Source organism: Drosophila bipectinata, chromosome 3L, assembly GCF_030179905.1.
Source record: "Drosophila bipectinata strain 14024-0381.07 chromosome 3L, DbipHiC1v2, whole genome shotgun sequence".
NCBI classification, from domain to species: Eukaryota; Metazoa; Arthropoda; class Insecta; order Diptera; family Drosophilidae; genus Drosophila; species Drosophila bipectinata.
Window position 1 is genome coordinate 16160020 of NC_091738.1, and position 22339 is coordinate 16182358.

General features: G+C 39.8%; 7 protein-coding genes across 8 annotated transcripts; 4 read left to right on the forward strand and 3 right to left on the reverse strand.

The window, feature by feature from the left end:
* Positions 1 to 819: 819 nt before the first annotated feature.
* On the reverse strand, positions 820 to 2548 carry LOC108119038 (neurofilament heavy polypeptide). Its single transcript, XM_017231998.3, has 2 exons — positions 2390 to 2548; positions 820 to 2188 (listed from the first exon to the last, which is right to left on the reverse strand). Exons 1-2 carry the CDS (start codon positions 2399 to 2401, stop codon positions 935 to 937), a joined length of 1266 nt encoding a protein of 421 aa, XP_017087487.2. The 5' UTR covers positions 2402 to 2548; the 3' UTR covers positions 820 to 934.
* A 671-nt stretch (positions 2549 to 3219) lies between these two features.
* On the forward strand, positions 3220 to 3885 carry galla-2 (MIP18 family protein galla-2). The gene is made up of 2 exons (XM_017232206.3): positions 3220 to 3389; positions 3443 to 3885. The coding sequence occupies exons 1-2, from the start codon at positions 3269 to 3271 to the stop codon at positions 3790 to 3792; spliced, it is 471 nt and encodes a 156-aa protein (XP_017087695.2). The 5' UTR covers positions 3220 to 3268; the 3' UTR covers positions 3793 to 3885.
* Positions 3886 to 4165: 280 nt separating this feature from the next.
* OXA1L (OXA1L mitochondrial inner membrane protein) lies at positions 4166 to 6677 on the reverse strand. 2 transcript variants are annotated; one of them, XM_070279763.1, is made up of 4 exons: positions 6534 to 6677; positions 5768 to 5913; positions 4602 to 5682; positions 4166 to 4538 (listed from the first exon to the last, which is right to left on the reverse strand). In XM_070279763.1, exons 2-4 carry the CDS (start codon positions 5849 to 5851, stop codon positions 4354 to 4356), a joined length of 1350 nt encoding a protein of 449 aa, XP_070135864.1. In that variant the 5' UTR covers positions 5852 to 5913; positions 6534 to 6677; the 3' UTR covers positions 4166 to 4353. The 2 variants fall into 2 exon arrangements, with proteins under 2 accessions (XP_070135864.1, XP_017087694.2); XM_017232205.3 differs by lacking the exon at positions 6534 to 6677 and having other exon boundaries at positions 5768 to 5930.
* Positions 6678 to 9691: 3014 nt separating this feature from the next.
* Positions 9692 to 10290, forward strand: LOC108119052 (pupal cuticle protein Edg-78E-like). The gene is made up of 2 exons (XM_017232011.3): positions 9692 to 9804; positions 9874 to 10290. Exons 1-2 carry the CDS (start codon positions 9793 to 9795, stop codon positions 10288 to 10290), a joined length of 429 nt encoding a protein of 142 aa, XP_017087500.2. The 5' UTR covers positions 9692 to 9792.
* Positions 10291 to 11397: 1107 nt separating this feature from the next.
* On the forward strand, positions 11398 to 12066 carry LOC108119057 (pupal cuticle protein Edg-78E-like). The gene is made up of 2 exons (XM_017232018.3): positions 11398 to 11526; positions 11650 to 12066. The coding sequence occupies exons 1-2, from the start codon at positions 11515 to 11517 to the stop codon at positions 12064 to 12066; spliced, it is 429 nt and encodes a 142-aa protein (XP_017087507.2). The 5' UTR covers positions 11398 to 11514.
* A 1757-nt stretch (positions 12067 to 13823) lies between these two features.
* Cpr67Fb (Cuticular protein 67Fb) lies at positions 13824 to 14727 on the forward strand. Its single transcript, XM_017232013.3, has 2 exons — positions 13824 to 14225; positions 14299 to 14727. The coding sequence occupies exons 1-2, from the start codon at positions 14214 to 14216 to the stop codon at positions 14650 to 14652; spliced, it is 366 nt and encodes a 121-aa protein (XP_017087502.1). The 5' UTR covers positions 13824 to 14213; the 3' UTR covers positions 14653 to 14727.
* A 1096-nt stretch (positions 14728 to 15823) lies between these two features.
* Aps (diphosphoinositol polyphosphate phosphohydrolase 1 Aps) lies at positions 15824 to 18093 on the reverse strand. Its single transcript, XM_017232207.3, has 4 exons — positions 17455 to 18093; positions 16702 to 16800; positions 16484 to 16639; positions 15824 to 16427 (listed from the first exon to the last, which is right to left on the reverse strand). The coding sequence occupies exons 2-4, from the start codon at positions 16798 to 16800 to the stop codon at positions 16149 to 16151; spliced, it is 534 nt and encodes a 177-aa protein (XP_017087696.1). The 5' UTR covers positions 17455 to 18093; the 3' UTR covers positions 15824 to 16148.
* Between the last annotated feature and the right edge of the window lie 4246 nt (positions 18094 to 22339).

The following is a 22339-nucleotide window of genomic DNA, read 5'->3' on the forward strand; positions in this document are numbered from 1 at the left end:
CTATAAATATTTTTTTACTAATTAGCAGATAAATTGTCACGTAAACTTGTAAATGCATTTTTTACGATTCGCAAGTTGTAAAATCGCTCCAGTTTGTTTGCTTGGGAAAATCCTACTTTCGTTTTTTTCTATTAAAAAAAAGTAAGCGAGTATATTTAATTTGTTATATCTTTTTTTATAGGCGCCAATAAATATTAGCTTAAACTTTAAGACTTAAAGCCAACGAAAAATATAAGGTGCATGTCAGGTGATTAGCATAAATAATTACATGTATAAACCAGACTTTTTTTAACTTTCCAGAATTTTAAGTTTCTTAACAATTTCTTAACAAGAAATTAAAGCCTATTCTGCAGCTTTAATTCTGAACATTCTGCATCAAAATCCTGAGACAAAATATTTTTTGTTCATTTTTCGTGATGGGATCCCTTGAAGTGTCCACTGCGATGGCTATATCTTTCCCAATTCTCATCCGATTCACAAGCAAAGTACCTTAAACGATTTCTAGATCGATTCGCCACCATTCTACATCAACATCCTGAGACGAAATATTTTTTCGATTTTTTGTCCATTTTTCGTGATGGGATCCCTTGAAAATGGGGTTTTCCCCTATAGGGTCCACTGTGATGTCTATATCTTCCCCAATTCTCATCCGATTCACAAGTGGAGTGCCTTAATACCCTCTGAAAGAGTATAAAAACATCTGTTAAGATCATCTGTCAGAAAAACTTTTAGCTCTCTGTTAAATCACTTTCTCCAATAGACACCTAACCATAACTCTCCCTTATTTATATAAAATATTATTATTATTAACAAAATCAGTTTTGTAAGCGTGTAAACATTTTGTAGTTTATTTGTTTTTTATTTTCGATGACTTAAAGTACGTGACGGTCCAATTAACGTCTCCGAATGCGGAGATTAGGTCTTGGCCCTCCCCTCATTCCTCGACCTTGTCAGCATCTGCAGGCTTGTGGATGGCCGCATCCTTGTGGAACAATTCGGACACTGGCTTGGCTGTGGGTCGGTGCGAGGCAGGGGGCGTGGTGCTATCTGACTTGGGCTCCGCCGGAGTGGATTTCACCTCAGTGGGAACAGGAATGTCGCGCTGGCGACGCTCTTCGGGCTTCGGAGTACCCGCGAGTAGGGACTCCAAAGCCTTGCGATTTTCCTCAGCACGTTGGGGATTGTGCTGCAGTCCTTCACGGGCTTTAACACTATCCGGTTTCTCGATGGTATCACGTTTCTCCTTTTTTGGGGAGGCAACTAAGCCGGGAGCGTTGTAGGGCAGACGCTGGGGCTCGTCCTTTCCCTCCTGGGAGTCCTTCTTTTCCTTATTTTCGACCACTACTCCGGCCTTCTCATTGTGTCCCTCCTCGTGGTGAGCTTCTCTCTTGTCCTTCTTGGGAGGGGCTACAGCAGGAGCAGATTGAGGAACTTCACCTTTGGGCAGCTCGCCGATCAAAGTCACAGGAGTCTCCTTCTTGTCTTCCTCCTTGGTATCTCGCTTGTGCTTTATGAGTCCCTCACTGGCCTTGACACTATCTGGCTTCTCATGGGGCTCCTCGCTGGAATGGTGGTGAAGCTGTTCCTGAGCCTTGACACTATCCGGCTTCTCAGATTCCTTGGTATCTCGCTTCTGCTTGATTAGTCCCTCATTGGCCTTAACGCTATCCGGCTTCTGGAGGGGCTCCTCGCTGGAATGATGGTGAAGCTGTTCCTGGGCCTTGACACTATCCGGCTTCTCTGATTCCTTGATATCCCGCTTCTGCTTGATTAGTCCCTCATTGGCCTTAACACTATCCGGCTTCTGTTGGGGCTCCTCGCTGGAATGGTGGTGAAGCTGTTCCCGAGCCTTGACACTGTCCGGTTTCTGGTGCTCCTTGGTATCCCGCTTGTGCTTGATGAGTCCCTCACTGGCCTTGACACTATCTGGCTTCTGGAGGGGCTCCTCGCTCGAATGGTGGTGAAGCTGTTCCTGAGCCTTCACACTATCCGGTTTCTGGTGCTCATCTCGCTTTTGGCGATTACCATCCTTTGGTACATCCTTTAGCAAAACGACCTTCTCCTCTGGCTTCGGATCACTGATCACGTCTGGACTGATGGGACTGGGACGGGAGAGACCCACGGGAGACTCTTCGATGGGGGTCAGGGGAGCCGAGTGGCAGATAGCCACCAAAGCCAGGAAAACAATCTAAAATTCATAAAAATAAGGTTTTAGTTGTTCTTGAAAATCACATTTATATTATTTAACATTAATTCTGTTTTCTCTCACAAATTATCTTTTTAATTTCTTTAAATAATCGCAATAATGATTTGAAACTTTTTATAGATTGCAACTTTGTAACACCCATTGTTCCGGAGTTTTCCGTTTATCAAAGAAATCAAAACTTACTGCCGACTTCATTATCCACTAGAGATGTTAACCGCTTGGAAATTTCGCCCAAACTGCTGCTCCCACCTCGGTGGCTAGCCCATTTTATTGGAGGCTTCTCCGCGGGGCTTGCTCGTAGTGCTGACCAGTTTGTAATTCAGTGCTAATTGCCCCTAGCTGCTAGATGCACGGCAAGTGCGCGAAACCCGTTCGCTATGTAAATATCATCTCATGTATTGATAAGTCTGACTAATTACAACCCGAGGAAATCACCGCCAAGTTCGCCGGCTACTCAAAAATACAAAAAAAATTCGAATGAAATCTAATAAAATAAAATCGAGACTGGACAGCAAAATGGGCTCAAGGCGTAGTCGGTCAGCTAGTCCATGGACGGACTCACCGCATCTGCCGTTTATTTAGCACAAAGTTGCAAAAATGCGGATGATCGCCGGGGGAGGGGTGGGCGATATTTTAACTTGACTTAAGTGTCTAAACATTGGGGTAGCTAATTCACAGACCACATAAATATGGATAGCGGGGCGTTTATAATTGCGCCCTTTACGTAAGCTGACAAGTAGGGGCGAACATGTCAATTGGTTGGCAGTTTTCAGGAACTGTACTTCACTTTAATAGCGTTAATGTGATGGCTCTAGGCTTTAATTGTTTTGAATTAAATTAAAATGGAATTAACTAATCTAAGCCCTTCTAGAATGAAAATGTATTACACTGTAGTAAAGAGAATTCAAATGCAAGGTATTTTCCCGCCTCGAAAGTGTTTACACACTCTTTTACAAAAGTAACGCCATTTAGGTATTTTTATTTTCCCTAGTGTGGACACACAGTCTCCTATTTACGTTTGTTTTCCAGCTTATTCCGCGAAAAACGGTTAAATAATCTAAAATGCTCACCGAAATAGAGAATATAAACCCCAATGTTTATGATAAAATCAAGGAGAGGCAGATTACAGCCAATGAAGAAGATGAAAACGTAGCAGATCCCTTCGATAAACGAGAGATTTTTGGCAAGTCCATGAAATTCATTTGGAAACACTCGATATCACGCATATAATTTTAGACCTTATCCGAAATATTAATGACCCAGAGCACCCACTGACCCTTGAAGAGCTGCATGTCGTCCAGGAGAACCTAATCCGCATCAGCGATGGACAGAATTCCGTTCATATTAATTTTACGCCCACTATTCCACACTGTTCGATGGCCACCCTAATTGGCTTGTCCATTCGGGTTAAGTTGCTCCGCTCACTACCGACGCGCTTCAAGGTTACCGTAGAGATCACACCCGGCACGCACGCTTCCGAACAGGCCGTGAATAAGCAACTGGCGGACAAGGAACGAGTGGCTGCAGCCTTGGAAAACAAGCACCTCGCCGAGGTGATAAACCAATGCATCTCCGCCCGGGGTTGAATTTTAGTTGTCAAGTTTAATGTTTCTCACGTTATTTTAGTAATAATAACTTTGATTTTGTAGAGTTTTAAATAGATGCAGCTTTTAAAATTATCTAAGAATGTTACTCTTATATCATCCTATCTTTAAAAAAAGTCGTACGTCGTCAGTATGATTGCTTTTCTATATTCTTTATGATCATTACGATTAGATGTATTAACAAAATTTATTTTATAGACCTGCTGTAAGAATGAATAAGGAAATAACTAGGTAATACCAATCAACAACTTCCGTAAAGATTATATAGTTTCACTTTACCGACCAATTTATTGCTTATCACGTAACTTTTACACCTTTCCCCAATAATCTTCGAAATTAAAATGGAACTCCTGTTTTTAGTTTCGTTTAAATCAGTTTTTTTTTTGTCGCAGCTTTAAAATCGCTGTCATAGGGATACAACTTTTTATATTTTAGTCGCAAATTTTTGGAGTTTGGTGGAGGTGAAACTATCATCTAAATGGTTAAGTTAAACGTAACAAGACACAGCGCTCGAGTCCTGGAACAGGTGGGAGAAACAATCAACTATCCCTGTTTATTTGGCGGCTCCTTTAACCGCATGTGTGGGTCGATATTGATGGGCTTCGCTGTTTTGGTTGGGTCGTATTTGAACGTCTTGACGAGCGGTCCCTTGCCAGCCTTGGCGAATCGGATCTCATCCAGCCTCTGTCGTTCCTCGATTTCCTTTGAGATCTTCATGTTATCCCAGGCTAAAAAAAATAGGAGAAAAGGCTTTAAATTTGGATTTTCTTAGTTAATTATCGTCTACTTACACTCCTTCATTCCTCCGACAAATCCCTTCTTTGGTGGCAATGCACTGGGCGCATGTGTCAGCATCTTCTCGATCTTGAAGTAGTCACGAACTGAAGGGATCCGCAGCAGGGCTACCTGGCCTAATGAAATAAAATTGCTGCATGCCCAGTATGTAAGAATTGCCGCCGGAAAGTTCATGGTGAAGGGAAAGATCACAATGGGCAGTGCACGCAGCACATACTTCATGGTGTTCATGTTAGCGGCCGATAGACGAGCCGAATCCGTGCCGATCTCAATGGTCAGGTACAAGGTGGCACTTGTTATCAGCGGCAGTAGGTAAAAGGGATCCGCCATCGTAAGATCCTGGAACCAAAACAGTCCTCCGTCGCGCATGGAATCCACGGGAGTATTGGCCATTTGTCGCAGGCCCATGAAGAAACTGATGAAAAGTGGAGCCTGTGCCAGCGGGACCACCATGTTCTTCAGCGGGTTGACGCCTTTCTCCCTCATGAACAGCATCATCTCCTGGGCATATCGGGCGGATTCAATGGCATTGCCCGACTGCCTAGCTTCTGTCATCTTAAGCTGAAGCAACTGCATCTGTGGCATGTTGTTGTTCATCTTGGCCGAGTTCCTCTGCGCCAAAATAACCAGAGGGAAAATAATGGTACGAACCACCAGGGTTCCAATTGCGATGGCTCCCCACCAGGGCAAATCCCAGGTGCAGTGTAGGAACTCCATACAATTCTGCACAATGCCCACAGGCGACCAGCCGCCCAATCCGATGGAGGCGAAGGTTGGCTCTCCCGCCGCGTTAACCACGTTGACCAATTCAGCAGCGTCCATGCCCAGAGAGGAGGGGGGAATGGGCGCAGCGGGTATATCAGGCAGATCCACAAGCTGTGTTGTGGGTACCGCTTCCAAGTAATCTGCGCCCCCCGTTCCGCTTGCACCAGAAGCAGCGCCGGCAGAAATCGTCACTCCCCCACTAGCGAACCGAATCTGTTGAGGATTCCAAGCGAGCTTGGGGGTGATTAGTGGCAGATCACATCTTCCGACGAGCCTTTGCAAGTGAAGCTCCCTCCGGTTGCTCGAAGAGTTCTGAAAGTAGAAGTTTTCATTGATCAGCGACTCCAATTCCTCGAGAGATTGCAGGTTATGTCACAGGGTCCGGACTGCGACTCACCTGTGTGGCCAGGCGACTGGCGGCGGAGTTGAGGGCAGCGGCGCTGTTCGCCGTCCTCAAAAGCTGCATCCTGTGGGCCAGCATCCTGTGTATTGCGCTCTTAAATTTAGTTATTTCAAATCCTCAATTTTATCGTCGCCTGTTTCCTAGGGTTGTTGATAATATAACAATATATCGATAAGCGTTGCCTAGACTTGATAAGTTTTTATCGCGGTTTCAAAAATAATAATGAATATTTCTTGCGTTTCTTTTTGTACATTTTAAATATGTTCAGAAAAATGCATGTCGTAGTGGTAAAAGATTTTATAAATCAAAATAAAGTATCTTTTTTAAAGGCTATCTCACAATCGCAATTTTAAAAAGGGGTTCTATATTACTAAAAACTTTTGGATAGATTTTAAATTATATACAGACAGCTTAAAAAAGAGAAACAAATATTTAACATTAGGTTAATTTTTGAAATTATAGTTAGATACTATCTAAATCACAGAAATTCGACTGATTCGACTGGTTGTAGCGAAAATTCGGTGTGGCCAGCTACAAATATTTATAGCAAGTGCTATAAATAAAAAGGCGCGAAAAAATTTAAATTTTTAAAGGTAATAAAATGTAGTAAAATTTCTTAAAAAGAAATCACATGGCAAAAAAATGGTTTAAAAACTAAAAAAACAAAAGGTTACTTATAAGAAAATTATATATTGTTATAATTGTATTGTATGTTGCTTGGAATTGTATATATTATTATTTTAAAGAATTATTATCTCACAAGTAATAAAAAAAGTCCAAGTTTTCTTGGCGATACTTTCTTCTTATTGTGTAACTTCTAAAAATTTTGATGGTTTTTATTTGGTGTATATTCTAAATTTATATTCAATACCCTCATCAGTGACAATAAATAAAACGCTAACTTAAATAATAATTAATATAACAATTTGCTTATAGGACCATAAAGTCATTTGTTTTACCAATTTTATGACAGTTTGGCACTTCCCGGAAGGCCAACAGGTTAGCCACGGGATAATGTTAAAAGTCAATGCGACATATTTGGCATCTGAACTGAAATGTATCAGTTTCAGGGAAATTAATATGCGTATGATTTCAGACCAATTAATTTGCATTTAATTTGATTCCCTACTAGACGACGTATTCATTGTTTGGACAAATGCCAACCATTTAAAGCATTTCGATTTTGGGTTATGGTTTTATTTTAAATGAATAAATTTGAATAAATTTTTGTTATAAAAATTTGATATCTCGAGATGGATAATAAAACCAATTATAATTTGATGCATAAAATGATGCAAGTTTATCATTTCTATAATTCTTATCAAATATTTCCATTAAATATATAGCATCCCAATTAAAAAAGAGTATCAACACGCCTATCGTCTCTTTCCAAATGTATCAATTTCTGATTATGAATTCGATACTGTTTATTTTAGGATTGGCTTGGGAAAAATAAATTATATATTCGTCTCGTTTTTGGCTGACAAAACTTGCACCAATATCGACGCCCTCATCTGCATAAACTTAAACCGCGGATTATACGCATTCGACCCAGCAAATCGGTGTGAATTATGGAAACCATTGACGCGGTTTGGCTAAATATTATATTATTTGAAAACTAGTTTATTAAAGTTGAATGCGGTTGCTGACTGATCGGTAGATGCATCTTTTTGAATGCCGAGGCGAATACAAAAGATAATCGCTATTAAGTAGTCACTCACATGAATCAAATGTCTTATTTTGGTGACATCGAACTAGGACTTACCCTTTTTAAAAACCCATATTAATACATTCTTCATGTCATAAAGTCTGCCCCTTTTTTGGAGGATATATTACTAAATTGGAAACTTACAGTTTTCGGAAAGTGTTGTCTAATTTATTTAAATTTATTCCCAATTTCGTCAAATTGCCAAGGTTGACGTTGAGTGCCCATAAAAAATCTGCTACATAAAAGCCCAATCACTCGTAAGCCGCACTTTTTAAGGTAGCCTTCCAATAAAATGGTATTAATTAGTAGCATTAAATTAATAACCATAATCGTAGATCTGCGTTTTGCATAATTATGGGAATATGTTTCAGGGGATGCCCCGACGACTAGTGACGACAGCAACGAAAAGGGTGCTAAATACATAGGCCATGTTCAAGCGGTTCTCAGAAATCATGACCAGCTTTTGGTCAAGAAATCAATAAATCTTTTGAACAGCTTTGACATGTTACCACGTTATCGAAACCCACAAATCGAATTAACATTTCCTACTAAGCCGGCCAATAATTTCACTTTCTGGGGGTGTCATAAAGTTTTGTTTTACGATCGTCGTGTTCTCATCGAATCTCTTTCAAGGCCAGACCCCCCAAGTTGATTTATTTAGTTGATAAATACTTAAACTATCATCACAGTGGGACAAATTGGGTAATAAAAGTAGATTTTCAAGAGCAACTCGAAGAATTTTATTTGGTTTTTATAAAGATCGTTATCACTTATAGTTTTATAAAAAAAATTTAAAATACCATAGATGACACGAGCCGAGAATGCTTGTATAATACCCTTAGGCGACAGATCCTAATATAATTTTTAATTGTATTTTTATTATCAAGAGTATCTTTTCAGATTTTTCTTTATGCTGTGTACAAGAAAATCTAATATTTTAAAAATGTACTAACCTTTAAAAAAGTAGTGTATAAAATTCTTTACGAAAATCAAAAATTCTGATCTAATCTGATTATAAAAAGAATGCCAATTTAAAGTACCCATTAAGATATGATATTTGATATTCGATCTATAATGATTTGAATATAAATTGAGCTTCCTATTCATAGATGATAAAAAACTGGTGGCATCCCACCGTGCTAGAATATTAAATTTGAAAAATCGCATTAAAGGTGCCGCAGGTGACACGAGACGTTTTGTCGGTTTTAGGCGGCTGGGGCGAGGCTGCTGGCAACGGGTTAATCCTGTTCTGATATCTCACTTTAGGTATTAACTCAGTTTTATGGTCCAATTTGTTAAACGCACACATTTCAGCGCCTCACAGGCAGGCATAGATTACAAAAAAAATAAAAAATAAACCTTATAAGGTTGCTTCGAGGGGTCGGCGTGGTACTAAACTGGAAAAGTTACGATTGGGCAGATCAGTGTGGAACCATAAATTATGCTAAAATTGTATCGGAATACATTGGATTCAAATGCATTTAATTAAGACTGTCTTTTTTGGGTGTGCCGAAATTCAAACCAGAAACCAGACACCACAGATCCGAGACTGCAGACCAGACCTAGGCTAAGCTTCGACATTGACATTGCCGCATGGGGCGATGCTTTTAACTTTTGCTCTTTCTGGAGCCCACACATGTACACCTAAGGTTAAAACAATAATAAAAAATAAAATACTGTTAAAAAATTAGCTAAGAGAGCCTTTCCAGCTTCTACATAAGATCTATTGAGAGGATTTTAAATCATAAATTGAAAGTTTTAACAAAGTAATTGGAGCTTAAAATGGGTCAAGCTCCATAAAAGATTTCTCATTTAAAATTAAATTTTAGCAGTTCCGATTTATAGCCTGGTTACCTGAAACCTGAAGTCTTTTCTAATTCCTTAATCGTATAATTGTTCCTAATCGTATAATTGTTTCATAAATTCCAGAGAAGGAACATAATGTAAAAGTTTGAAACTTTTTTCCTATGGTATTATTTTTGAAACAAAAAAATTTTTCTGCTAAAATAGTTAATATTTTATCCGCTATTGTATGCGTGTGCCTCGCAGCATGAGGTGACTTAATACTAAGAGCCGGAGTTAGTGCCGAGCTTCAAGCCGGTGCGTGGCTCTTAAGCCGCGCATGGCGCTCTAGTTTGGCCAACTTTGGCGGGTTTTATTGTTATTCAGATGAGTTTCCTGCAGCCGGGCGTAAAAGTTGTTTGGGTGGATCGGCTTTGGCGTCGAGAATTTGTATAAAAACATTTGCAATCCGCCACAGAGTCATCATTCCGAGTCGTCTCTCAGTCAAAGACAAGCTCACTCCTCCAAGATGTTCCGTTTCGTAAGTTGAAAGGATATAAAGAAATTTTCTAACAAAATTATATTTAAATTATTTTTAATGCAATTTTAGATGCTCATCGCCTCCGCCGTGTTGGCCTGCGCCTCCGCCGCCGCCACTTACAACCAGGATGCTGGAGCCTATGTGGTCAAGAGCGCCGCTGACATCCAGCCCCAGGGCAACTACCAGTACAACTACGAGACTAGCAACGGCATCGCCGCCCAGGAGTCCGGAATCGGTGGAAACCACGCCACCGGTGGCTTCTCCTGGTACTCTCCCGAGGGTGAGCTCGTCCAGATCTCGTATCTGGCTGATGAGAACGGTTACCAGCCCTCTGGAAACTGGGTTCCCACTCCCCCACCAATCCCAGCTGCCATCCTGAAGTCCCTGGAGTACATCCGCACTCACCCTCAGTACGTTGAGCCTGCCCAGCGTTCCTCTGGCTTCGATAGCCGCCGCGCTGGATTTGTGAAGAAGTTCGCCGGTTAAATTGTTAAGTCCGCTGGCTGGAGTCCCTATTTAAAGCTTTATTACAGTTTGTAAACAAATACATTGAAGAGTTAAAATAAACGAAGAAGATGAGACGATAATTATTGTTTTATGCTTATGCGTTTTATGCTACAAGTATAAGCCAAAAATGGAAAAAACAAATCAAAACTTTAAGAATTTCAGGTTTTAATATACATTATTTTCTAATGGTTACTTATTAGAAACATAGGAGTTTAGTCTAGTCTTGCTTCTGGAATATATAAAACGTTATTCGGACTTACTAAAGAAGGTAAACCACTAAAGTGGAAATGGAATTGATTAGAAATTATAAACGTTTTAGTTTAGGGGTTTCGATTTGAAATATGAAATATGGTCAACCAATATGTTCTAAACAATTTTAAAGAATGGGCCACTATATCCTATAGCTGCTATAGAACAGTACAATCGGAATTCTATAATTTTCTATAATTCATATTGGTCAAATATTGGAACACCAATTCTGTTCAGTTACTAAAGACCATGCTACATTATCTTCGACATTGACATTACCGCATGGGGCGATAATTTTGACGTTTGCTCTTTTTGAAACCCACACAAGCCTTTGGAAAAAATATGAAAAATGAAAAAAGATTTGGAAAAAAGCAGTTGACAAATCTTGTTTCTAGCTTGTACGTTTTTTAATCATTTATCATAGCTAAAAATATGTGTAGAAGTTCCTAGTCATAAAAAGCCTGCGATCTTAATAATAAAACCTCAATTATTAATAATTCCTAAAACAACATAACTTGTCATATTTTGTATCTGTTCATATAGTTTTTAAACTTGGTCTAAATAAAGAATGCAATGAGAGGTAAATAAGTAAAGCCATAACTCTTTTATGTGGTATTTATTAAAACTTACTATTGTCTAAATAGTTCTATAATTTTTATTATTTTCTCCGCTAATGTATGCGTGTGCCTAGCTGAAGTGACTAAATACGAAGAGCTTGAGTTAGAGCCAAACCCGAAGCCGGTGCGTGCCTCTTAAGCCGCTCATGGCACTCTAGTTTGGCCAATTTTGGCTGGTTTTATTGTTATTCAGATGAGTTTCCTGCAGTCGGGCGTAAAAGTTGTTTGGGTGGATCGGCTTTGACGTCGAGAATTCGTATAAAAACATGTGCAATCCGCCACAGAGTCATCATTCCGAGTCGTCTCTTATTCGAAGACAAGCTCTAATCTGCCAAAGATGTTCCGCTACGTAAGTTGAAGGCATCTCCAATCAAGGAATAACCATTTAAAGCTTAAATTAACGATGCTTTAAACAACGGACAAACTAATGGAACTAAAAAATTAATTTATATCATGTTTGGTGCATTTTTAGATGCTCATCGCCTCCGCCGTGTTGGCCTGCGCCTTCGCCGCCTCTCCCTACAACCAGGATGCTGGAGCCTATGTGGTCAAGAGCGCCGCTGACATCACGCCCGAGGGCAGCTACCAGTACAACTATGAGACTAGCAACGGCATCGCCGCCCAGGAGTCCGGAATCGGTGGAAACCACGCCACCGGTGGCTTCTCCTGGTACTCTCCCGAGGGTGAGCTCGTCCAGATCTCGTATCTGGCTGATGAGAACGGTTACCAGCCCTCTGGAAACTGGGTGCCCACCCCCCCACCAATCCCAGCTGCCATCCTGAAGTCCCTGGAGTACATCCGCACTCACCCTCAGTACGTTGAGCCTGCCCAGCGTTCCTCTGGCTTCGGTGGCAGCCGCGCTGGATTTTTGAAGTCCGTCGTCGGTTAAATTGTTAAGTCCGTTACTTGGAGTCCCTATTAAAAGCTTTATTACAGTTTGAAAAAAAATTTATTGAAGAGTTAAAATAAATGAAGAAGTTAAAGTTGCGGAATTTTAAAAATTATGGTAAACAAGAAATAAAGGCTAACTTCGGGCAGAGCCGAAGTTGATATACCCTGCGGTTAATATCAGGTATTTATCGCATATAGTAGGCCAATCCTTATTAGAATACAAAATTAAAAAAAAAATCCAAGCTTCTATCTTCAAAAACACTAAAGTTGGTATTTTTACCAAATACCTAATACTTTTTCTGATTGTTGAGTTATATGTATGGCAGCTATAGGATATAGTCTTCCGTTTCTTATGAAATTTGGAAGGTCGGATCATATCGCCCCAAATAGAATCTGTAGGAACTGCCAGTTTCCAATTCTCAAACGGAGTACCTTAAACGATTTCTAGAACGATTTCCCATCATTCTGCATCAAAATACTAACACAAAATATTTTTTGGATTTTTTTTAAATTTTTCCTGATGGGATCACTAGAAAATAGGGTTTCCCCATCGGTTCCACTGTGTTGGCTATATCTACCCCAATTCCCTTTTGATTCCCAAGCGGAGTACCTTTAAACGATTTATAGATCGATTCTCCACCATTCTGCATCAAAATCCTGAGACACAATATTATTTAAATTTGTTATCCATTTTTCGTGATAGAAACAGACAGACAGAAGCACGGACATGCTTATTTCAACTCAGGTGGTGATCCTGATCAAGAATATATATACTGTATAGGACCAGAGAAGTCTTCTTCACTGCGTTGCACACTTTGCATCAAAATTATACCTCTGGCAAGGGTATAAAAATGAAATAATCATAAATCTCATCTAGATGAGAGAAAAAAGGGCTTTTTTGATTTTACACTGCATCAATATCAAAATTATAATTATGCTATATATTTTAAACTTTGTATCCTAAAAAAAATATTTTTATATATTATGATGTATACTTTTAGGATTTAAAAATATACAATAGTTTTTATAACTTAACTCCAAAAATTTGACAATCCTTAACAAATAATTTGAAGGTTCATTTTAAAAACGAAATAAAGGAATTTCAAAAACAATATTTTGTTAAAATTCAGGTGTAAGCTGACAAATGATATCTAATAAGTTAGTAGTAGTAAAATAACTAATAATTCTCTAATGTTAATTAAGAGTTTTATAAAATGGTAGGCGGTACTTTGTTAACAGCGGTGCACACTAGGCGTATACGTAATACGTAAAATATAGCAATTTTTTGTATGTTTATTAATTTTGGATTAAGAACTTCCTTTAGTAAAAGATAACACCTGCCTCCATAATTTAACAGATTTGAAAATCCAGGTCCGGGCCAGATTTAAGAGTCTGTTGCTGGCGCTGTCGACGCTGTTTCAAGCTGTGACGGTTGCTCGCATTCATATTCGCATTTGCATCTCATTAACAACAAAAGCCGCTAATCGAATGACAGTCCACAGCGACTCTTGGCGCCTCTGCCTACTGTGCATACCCTAATCTAAGCAGAGGATACTGGTGACTTCATCAACAGGTTTAATCCTAGGGAATTCCTAACATTGAAAAAACCGTGAGTTGAGTAAGGATTTCTTTTTAAAAGTGGGCTTTAGAGATAATTACTTTTATTTTATTTTAAAAGTTTAAATAAGCGTATTAAAACTTCGGTAATTTAATTTTCTTTAATCGCCTAGTTTGACTAACAATTCATATATTTATTATGAATTTAAGTCAAGATTAGATAAGAAAAGAAGCATTGTGCGTTTTTTAGTAAATCGCGATCGTTGATCTGTGATTTCTAAGGCGCAGATAAGTAGAATGCCCTACAGAGACTACAGGTGTAGAGGTTACAAAGCACCTGGGCCCCGTAAAAAACGCGTAGACAATAACAAACAGAGCTATTAAGCGAGGAACGCTCGTAAAACTCGGTCAAATTCATATTTTGAGATGCGCGAATTAAATTAATAATTCGTGGTAGCCAAGAGTCACCTGTTTTAAATGTGTTGTAGGTGTAGGTCAGTGATCGGTTCAGCAGTGGGTATAAAACGGTCAGTCGTTGGATTTCGAAACCAGTAATAGCCAGCAACTGCAACCAAAAAAAACCTCAAAATGTTCAAGAGCGTAAGTTTTATCACTGCGATCTCGATAATCACGATAATAGACCGTATTAACAAATTCTTCCTTTTGCCCCTAGGCGCTAATCATTTCCCTCTTCCTGGTGGCTGTGGTCCGTTCAGCCGACGAGTCTCAGGCCGAGATTACCAAGTACCGCAGTGAGGTGAAGCCCGATGGCAGTTATAGCTGGGAGTACGGGACCTCCAACGGCATTGATGCCCAGGAGAGCGGTGTGGGCAGTGCCTATGCTGCTGGCTCCGTCCAGTACACAGCTCCTGATGGGACTCCCATCCAGCTGGAGTACACCGCTGACGAGAACGGATACCAGCCCAGGGGTGCCCATCTACCCACGCCACCTCCGATTCCCGACTACATCCTCAAGGCTCTGGCCTACATCGAGGCTCATCCCTTCACCAGGATCCAGCTGAAGTAGTTTTAGTTACCTGAAAGAAAAATAGTTTTAGTTTAGCCAAATTCTTTATAAAAATAAATAAAATTTAAGATTAAATTACCGTTTACATTTTATTTAAAATTTTGGGAAATGAAAAACAGAGGATTGTCGTGTTTTCGTTTTTATTGATTGTAAATCATTGTTTAATAGCAACAATTTGTGATATAATTTAGCGTTCCGATAAAAGTTCCTTTTGCCGGCATCTAAAACAACTAAAACACAATTGATAGTTTGGAAAAATCATAGATTTAACTGCCAGACTTTGCTTCCATTGAGCTTTAATTAAAAAATTTCGTTTGTTGCGCGCTTTTGAAGTGCCAAAAAATCATCAAAAAAATGTTACATAAAATTGTTCATCAACTCGTATGTATCTTGTATCTCTTAAATCACATTGAAAACATCTTTCTCCCCTAGCAGTGTTAATATTATTGTAATCATAATTGGTATTGTTAATTGTTTTCATTTTGTTTTTTTTTTTTTGTTTGTTTCTGAAAAGTACAACGTGCACATATCTTGGTAGTTGAATTAGTTCCTAATATGTTGTTTGCTGGCTTCTCTAATTTCTCGCATTTCTTTTATTATTACAATAAGTTAACGTTTATCTTTATATCCCCTGTTGTAACTTTTTTGCATAGGCAACTGTTTTTTGTTATATAATGAACTTTAATGATTCCTTTTCCATCTGCTATCGGTCTGCAGTAGATTTAAAACGAAATTCTGGGGTAGCTGCATAGTTTGGTCGTCATATTTCTGCTTAAAAAATATTTTTGCAGATAACCATGAGGGCGAAACTATATAGCTGTACCGAATATGTTTCGTTAGTCATCGCTATTTAGGGTTACATTTTATTGTTTAGGCCGCTTAGCATAATAACAAAAGTTTTACGATAGCGCTTGTTTTGAATCATTATCCAATTTTCAAGTAAGATGCCTTTTGAGTAAATTATAAAAAAGAGTAGAAAAATCTAATAGATATCGTTTCTCCTGGGTTTAGTTATCTAGTTTTAGTTTCGTGTTTGCAAAAAGTGCTATTCGCTCAAAAATTATTACATGTCCATTTTTGTTGTTGTGGTTTTTGTGTTTATAGATATTGAATTACATAGTTATCGCATAGCATTCATTGATCGAGTAGCGTTAATGCTTTCTTCTCCTCCTCCTTAACTTCAATCGCTCTAGATAGAATACGCACATAAATTTAGATCTCATTACAATTACTAAAGACATGAATGAACGCATTGACTTAAACTTAAACGCAAATGGGGCTATGTGAGAGGGGGCTGGATGCGGGGTAACATAGGTTTCGCTTAATCAAAATAATCTAGAAGACTGCCTGTCTATTTGTAAATTTCCGAAAATGTCAAAATGTGTATGGGATAAGGGGGTTAGCATTGTTTTGTTTGTTTTTGGATTAGTTTTGGGTTAAGTGTGTGGTGTGTGGCTTGTGGTGTGTAGATGCATGATTTCTGCTCTCTGGTGTCTTTATGCCGTGGTGGGCGACGCGGCCGGTGTGGCGGCATTGGTCAACTTGGGCGGATGAGTAGCGTTCACCACGCGATTCGTATTGTCCAGTGTCTTCGAGTGCTGCAGCTGCATCAGATAGTGCTGTTGAGTGGGCTTGTGCAGCGCCAACTGCGACAAGGCGTCATCGATGGTGAACCATTGCCGCTTACGGCCGATGCTGCGTGAGTCCTCCCACTCGTCCAGTTCCTGTTTCACATTCATTACAAAGACCTCGGTGCGATGCATATGATCGTTGTTCTAAAGGTAAATGGGTATTATATTAAACGTATCCATATTGGTTGGGGAACACAAACCTCAAATACTCCCAGGCAACGACCTAGATCACCAACTACACCAGCTTCTTCAAGGACTTCGCGTACAGCTGTCACAGAGGGTTCTTCCTCGGGTTCCACGCCGCCTCCTGGAACTATCCACAACTCCGGACGACGAGAGGAGGTAACCAGAAGTACCTTTTAAGTTACAGAGGAAGGTAAATAGTCTTCGCAATGGGATCTCTGTTTCAGGAACTTACCTCCGCCTCATTCTCCGACTTGACACAAATGCAGGCAGCTCGTCGCCTGAAACCATCCTTGTCGTAAATACGAGTTGAGTTGGGCTTTTCCTTGACCATCTGATAATAGAAAACAGAAATTACAATCAGCTCACTCGTGGGTCTTAACTTAATGCTGCACGATCCCCTTTGATTTAAACCCAGATGTGTGTGCGTTTGCAGGTTCAAAAATAATAATTATTGCTGATAAATGGCAAAGCTCTTAATATATCATTTTATAGCCTGACGCCTTTAATTTGAATGTGCGCGCACATGAGAATCGTGATTCCGGCCTTATCAGATGCGAGATTGTCCCGCAATCGGCAAATTGCAGCGCCGGTCCGTCCGTCCTTATCAGCCGGTCTTCCTCCTCCGGCATACTTAGGTTACGGGGCCCGGTTTGCTTTTGCGGAATTGTGTCCCTCATGAATGGGGTACATATAGACGTATGTATAGACATTTCTATGAGCGACCTGGAGGAGGGTCTACAATCTACAATAAACATAGTCGACTGGTATGTTTGGTTTGGTTGGAGGACATATGGAAAACCTGGCTTTCTCTTTGGAGAGTTGGCCCTAGTGGTCACTATTAGTTGAATTATGGTTCAGTGAAAGGTTTTCTGTCTTTCGGTGAAAGGTCTACCAATGGGTATCGAAAGTTCATCACTGACCACTTTTTTGTTTTCGCTAGGGTATGTATTCTTCGGTGTCGCAGATGGGTCTTATTGGTACTTACTTTTGCTGTATGTGAGAGTGTGTGTGTGCTGGGGAGCCGGTCGCTTTGCTGATGTTTCTTCTGCTTTCTGCCGATCTCGTGCCGCCTTTTTTGCAGGTGCTGCTCGTTTCTCCCACCCCTTACACCTTTCTTGTCACAGAACACAAAGGGAATTGGCGAAAAGTGCACAAACAAAAAGCCAAAGACGACAATTTCGCGCCGTACGTCACACGAGACCTGTACTAGTGTTGGTGTCGGTGTGCGTCAGGTGTGTTAGTGTTTGCTGGTGTTTGTGTAGGTGGAGGGAAAGGGGGCCGGAGAGAGGGAAAAGCGAGAACAGAAACTTGTTGAAATTAAACGAGAAGAACCAAAAATGAAGAAGGAAATAAAGCGCAGACAGGGCAGAATTATTTAACTACTTTGCAATGATTGCATGTTGTTGTTGGTTGTTGTATTGGTTTTACACGAGAGGGCGATTGTGTGTTGGTGTCGGTGAGTGGGTGGGTGAGTGCCGCAATTAGTCGCCTTTTTTTGTCCACGAAACCCAAAACCGAGATCCGATTTTCGGTCTCAGATCAAGTTTTCACAGTTTCACAGTTTCAACAAACAAATAGCCTTCTCTCCCCAAAAAAATGTATTATTTTTTCCCTCGAACCCTGGTATTTTGTGAAATGTTATGATAAGGTCACACACAAAATTGGTGCTGCCATATTTTCGATTTCCCGCTGTTTTTATATCTATCGACAGGAAATAAACAACCGATAGTTATCCTAGTGATGTGATTTCAAAATTTGTTTGTTGTTTTTTAGCCCGGGACATTTGAATTTAAGCTTTACTATAAGTAAAACTCTATAAACTTTATATATAATATAATTTCTATATGCTTTGCGAAATAAATTTATTCAAACTATTTTCTTTTTTTTTATTAGTTGGACATAACCATGCTGATAATGGCGGCATTTGAAGCCAAAAAGAGTTATTTAACTTGTTTATTATTTTTACGAAAGTATTATTAAATTAATTTAAATCAAAAGACTGTTAATTTACTTATTTTTCTTAGGATTAGCATCGATAATTATAAGAGATAACAACTTTTAATTTGCAATATATTTTAGTGTGTTCGCTCCTTTATGATAGTAGCCCCCTATCGGATTGTATTATCAAATTTTAGTTTCAAATAATGCCGCAGGATGTCGCCAGTAATTTTTAATAAAAACGTTTAAATAAAATATAGAAACGTAAAAAATGCTTTAAAAGTAAAGTTGAATACAACTTAAGTTAGGGCAGAACGGCTAATGCATTTAGTTTCAAAAACTCCAATATGAATTTCAAGTGCTTTATATTATTAGGTTTGATTTTTTTATATTAAAAAAAATTGAAAACAATATATTGCTAATATTAAAGCTTAAGTTTAATTAAGCAACTTTAAGCAACTCTTAAATTGAAACTTTTGACTTACATCGCAAATTTCCCCCAAACAGTCGCACATTTTTGAGTCGCTGCCAGGAAAAGGCACCACCGAAGAGGGCGGCGTGGAGTCAAGGGCGTGGCTGGGGGGCATAGGGCCGACTTTATGGCCAAGGAACTGCGAGTTACCAAAATTTGTTTCTTGTCCTGTTGTCTGTTGCTGTCGCAGGTTTTGTTGTAAGCTTTTAATGCAACTACTTAGCATGGAATATCCAGGGAGAGGCAAGTGAGGGCTGCAATACGAAATGTCCTTGGCTCGCCTTAACCGTTTTGGGGGACTCCTCCCTCGATATTGGCTCGTGCTCCTTTTGGCCGATCTCCTGGCACTTTTTGCTGCTCCAAGCAGAAGAAAATTGCTTATTTCTTAATGCATTTGCCATTTCCTTTTTTGGCTTTTCTTAGACAATTTCCCCAGCCTTTTGTCGGATGAGTTATGGCCACAGTTTTCCCATTGCCATTACCATATTCTTTTGGGTGACCATGCAGAAGTGTTAAGCAGTTTAACGCGCTTTTTTCTTGGCCTCTTCGCGGCTTCTTGGCCTTCTTCTACTATTCTATTTATGCAATTTGCGACACTTGCCCAGTTGTTAATTCCGTAGAATCGATCGTCTGATTCTTTCACACTTCCGTTTCCTGCCCCGCCCTCTCGTGACTTTTTTTTTTTATTTTTTGGTTTTGGGCGGCATGCTTTGTTGCACATAAATTCAATGTCATAAATTTGGCTAGAGGCGTCGCTCTGGCTACCAAAAAACTTTGCCTATTTGATGCGTTCGTGTGGCCTCAACCAAAGAGAGCAATGGAATCAAATGTGGACAGGCGGACATGGTAAATGGGGCTGCCCCTGGGGAATGGGAGTCTGGCGAGGTCAAGGAGTAACTACTTTTCGGTAAGGGAATGTTCTAGGCAAGGGATTGCTATAAAGATGGAGAAAAAGAATGCCTAAAGCATGTCATTATATTACTCTTAATTTTCATATTAGGTTACAAAAGTAACTCTTAGAACCTCCCCAAATTAAGCTTCTCCTTGAACTATTCTTCAAATCCTTAGACCGAATCAAATTGCACTTATTTTCATCCTGCCTTCACTTAGTTTTTTTCTTAAACCATTTGACTATTTTTTCCATGCTTTTCCTCCATAAAATTGTTTTCCTTTTCCCTGTTTCCCTACACAGTTCTTTTTTTGTCGAACGTTATCCTGCGGCTGTTGTGGTCAGTCCATTGTCCTGACGTCCTGCTGTCTGCTGTCATTGTCGTTTCTGCTTTGCTCCTCCTGGCCACGTTGCAAGGAAACTTCATGAATTTAAATGAACCCGATTCCCTTAAGTTACTGTTAATTGAGCCGGCAAATGGGATTCAATCCGAGCGGACCAACTTCCGAAAGGATAATTCCAAAGTTGCAGGTGTCGCAATCTGTCGTTAATTCACTAATCCCACAGAGGCCACGCCCCTGTCATCGGCCAGGGCTGGCCCCCTGTAAAGCATGCTGCGCCCCCTCTTTTCCTGGCAACATATTGTTTCATTTGAACCGAGAACCGCCAGGACGATGGGCGGAGATAAAGGACATGGAGTCACCTACAAACGCAATTTGGCAACAAAATGCATGAAACAGACACACAACAAAAAAGAAAAAAACATTGCAACAAACATGCAATAACAACAAAAACAGAAACAACAACGAAGTGCCCAGAATTATACAATTTATGCGATTTACGAGCTGGCTCCCTCTGCTCCTTTGGTATTGCTCCCTAGGCTTAGAGATGACTTTTTGGCCTTAAATTTAATTATTTATATTATATGTATACGTTCAAAATTACATTGAATTACATTAAAACATAAAGGCTTAATCCTTTAAATGTGCTTAAAATAATAGAAATTGTAGTTTTTTTTATTACCAAAAAAGGATCAAACTATAAGGTATACAAATTTAGTATTGTTGTTTCCAAAAAATTAAACTAGATTTAATTACTTATAAAATATATTTTAAATTATGAATATTTATTTATTTATATATTTTTTTCTAGTTTTCCAAACACCCAGGCATCACTGCCTGCTAGCCTGGAGTCCTTTGTCCTGCTTTTTTTTGCCAGCGGGCTGGAAACTATTTCTATTGCTGCGGCGCCGACATTGCCTGGGCAAGGATATGCCGTATTTCCGTTTACATAATAAATTTGCTAACCACGTTCTGTCCTCGTTGTGTACCTCCTCCACCACCTCCTGCTCCACCCGCTGAGGAAAATGCGGCATCGCCACCAGCGCCACCATCGCCGCCATCGCTTGGCATCAAGTGCCTTGTGGTTTGCTCAGCCTCTCTTCCTCATCTGAGGTTGAGGTCGTGGCGGAAAATTCTATTTTTTTTTTTTGGGGAAAAAACCACAAAATGCGAAAACCTCTGCACTTTATAAACTTTAACATGCAAGGGGCAGTCTGATATGGCTTGGCTGCTGTGACAATTGGTGGCTTGAAGTTTTCTTTGACGGAAGTCCGATGGCGACAACAACTTTTGCTTGATCACTGGGCGGCCGCTGGTCCGGTGTGGCCTCTAATTAATCTATTAAATCGAAACCACAAACGAGAGTCCACTTCGCCTACAAAAAACGAGCCAGAAAGGAAGGCTGATATTCACAATCTGGTAATGGGATACTCTATAAAAAGTATGATTTAAAATTTAATAATTATTTATGATATTCACATAAATGGTTTTAAGGGAAATTAACTTTATCTTACCTTTGCTAAAAGTCCTCTAATTCTTAAAATCTTTTATATAGATTTTTCACTTTGATTTATCTGTGCTTCTAGCTCTTAAAAACTACAAAAATATGTCTTACTTTTCCTGAAAAATTCCTAATAACCCTCCTTTAGTTTGAGTATCGCCACATCCATCATTGAGGAAGTTGCCACCGCCGGGGAGTTGATTTGAATTGCCCAGGCCCCCACCTGTCCAGAGCAGCCCAACCGGCCGCTTCCGTTTTCCGCTGGAAGTGAAATCTGCTCACAGCGGATGCCATAAAAATGCCAACTTTGTGGGCAGGTATTAAGGGGCGTGGCAGTAGCTCCCAGCTACCCAGCTCCCAACTCCCAAGATCTCTCAGCCTCTTCCTTCCTCTCTTCCCACACAGACAGTAGAGATTTCAATTCGAGTCACCCATAAGCTGTCCCGGGGGTTCAACAACCCGATCCGATCCTGATGGGACTGCCGTTGGTTCTACTAATGGCTTGCCACACTTTACATTAGCGTCACAATTTATTGGCCGACTGCTGCGCCGGCGCAGACGCATCACAGACATAGAGGTTGCACTGCAAGATAAAGGGTGGTGATACTAAATTATTAAAATATTATATAGTAATATCAAGAGGTTTAAAAATCCTAGTTTTGGAAGTGCAAGGGGTGCATCCAAAGAAAATATGATTTCCCACCAAGAATTTATATAAAAATTATTATT

What these genes read in the sequence shown, in the direction of transcription:
- galla-2 (XM_017232206.3), top strand. Translation starts at nt 3,269, where the DNA reads ATGCTCACCGAAATAGAGAATATAAACCCCAATGTTTATGATAAAATC. An exon ending in CGATAAACGAGAGATTTTTG is followed by an intron (nt 3,390 to 3,442) that starts GCAAGTCCATGA and finishes ATATAATTTTAG; the next exon opens with ACCTTATCCGAAATATTAAT.
- OXA1L (XM_070279763.1), bottom strand. Translation starts at nt 5,851, where the DNA reads ATGCTGGCCCACAGGATGCAGCTTTTGAGGACGGCGAACAGCGCCGCT. An exon ending in CCAGTCGCCTGGCCACACAG is followed by an intron (nt 5,683 to 5,767) that starts GTGAGTCGCAGT and finishes TTCTACTTTCAG; the next exon opens with AACTCTTCGAGCAACCGGAG. An exon ending in TGTCGGAGGAATGAAGGAGT is followed by an intron (nt 4,539 to 4,601) that starts GTAAGTAGACGA and finishes TATTTTTTTTAG; the next exon opens with CCTGGGATAACATGAAGATC.
- Aps (XM_017232207.3), bottom strand. Translation starts at nt 16,800, where the DNA reads ATGGTCAAGGAAAAGCCCAACTCAACTCGTATTTACGACAAGGATGGT. An exon ending in AGTCGGAGAATGAGGCGGAG is followed by an intron (nt 16,640 to 16,701) that starts GTAAGTTCCTGA and finishes GTAACTTAAAAG; the next exon opens with GTACTTCTGGTTACCTCCTC. An exon ending in GTTGCCTGGGAGTATTTGAG is followed by an intron (nt 16,428 to 16,483) that starts GTTTGTGTTCCC and finishes ATTTACCTTTAG; the next exon opens with AACAACGATCATATGCATCG.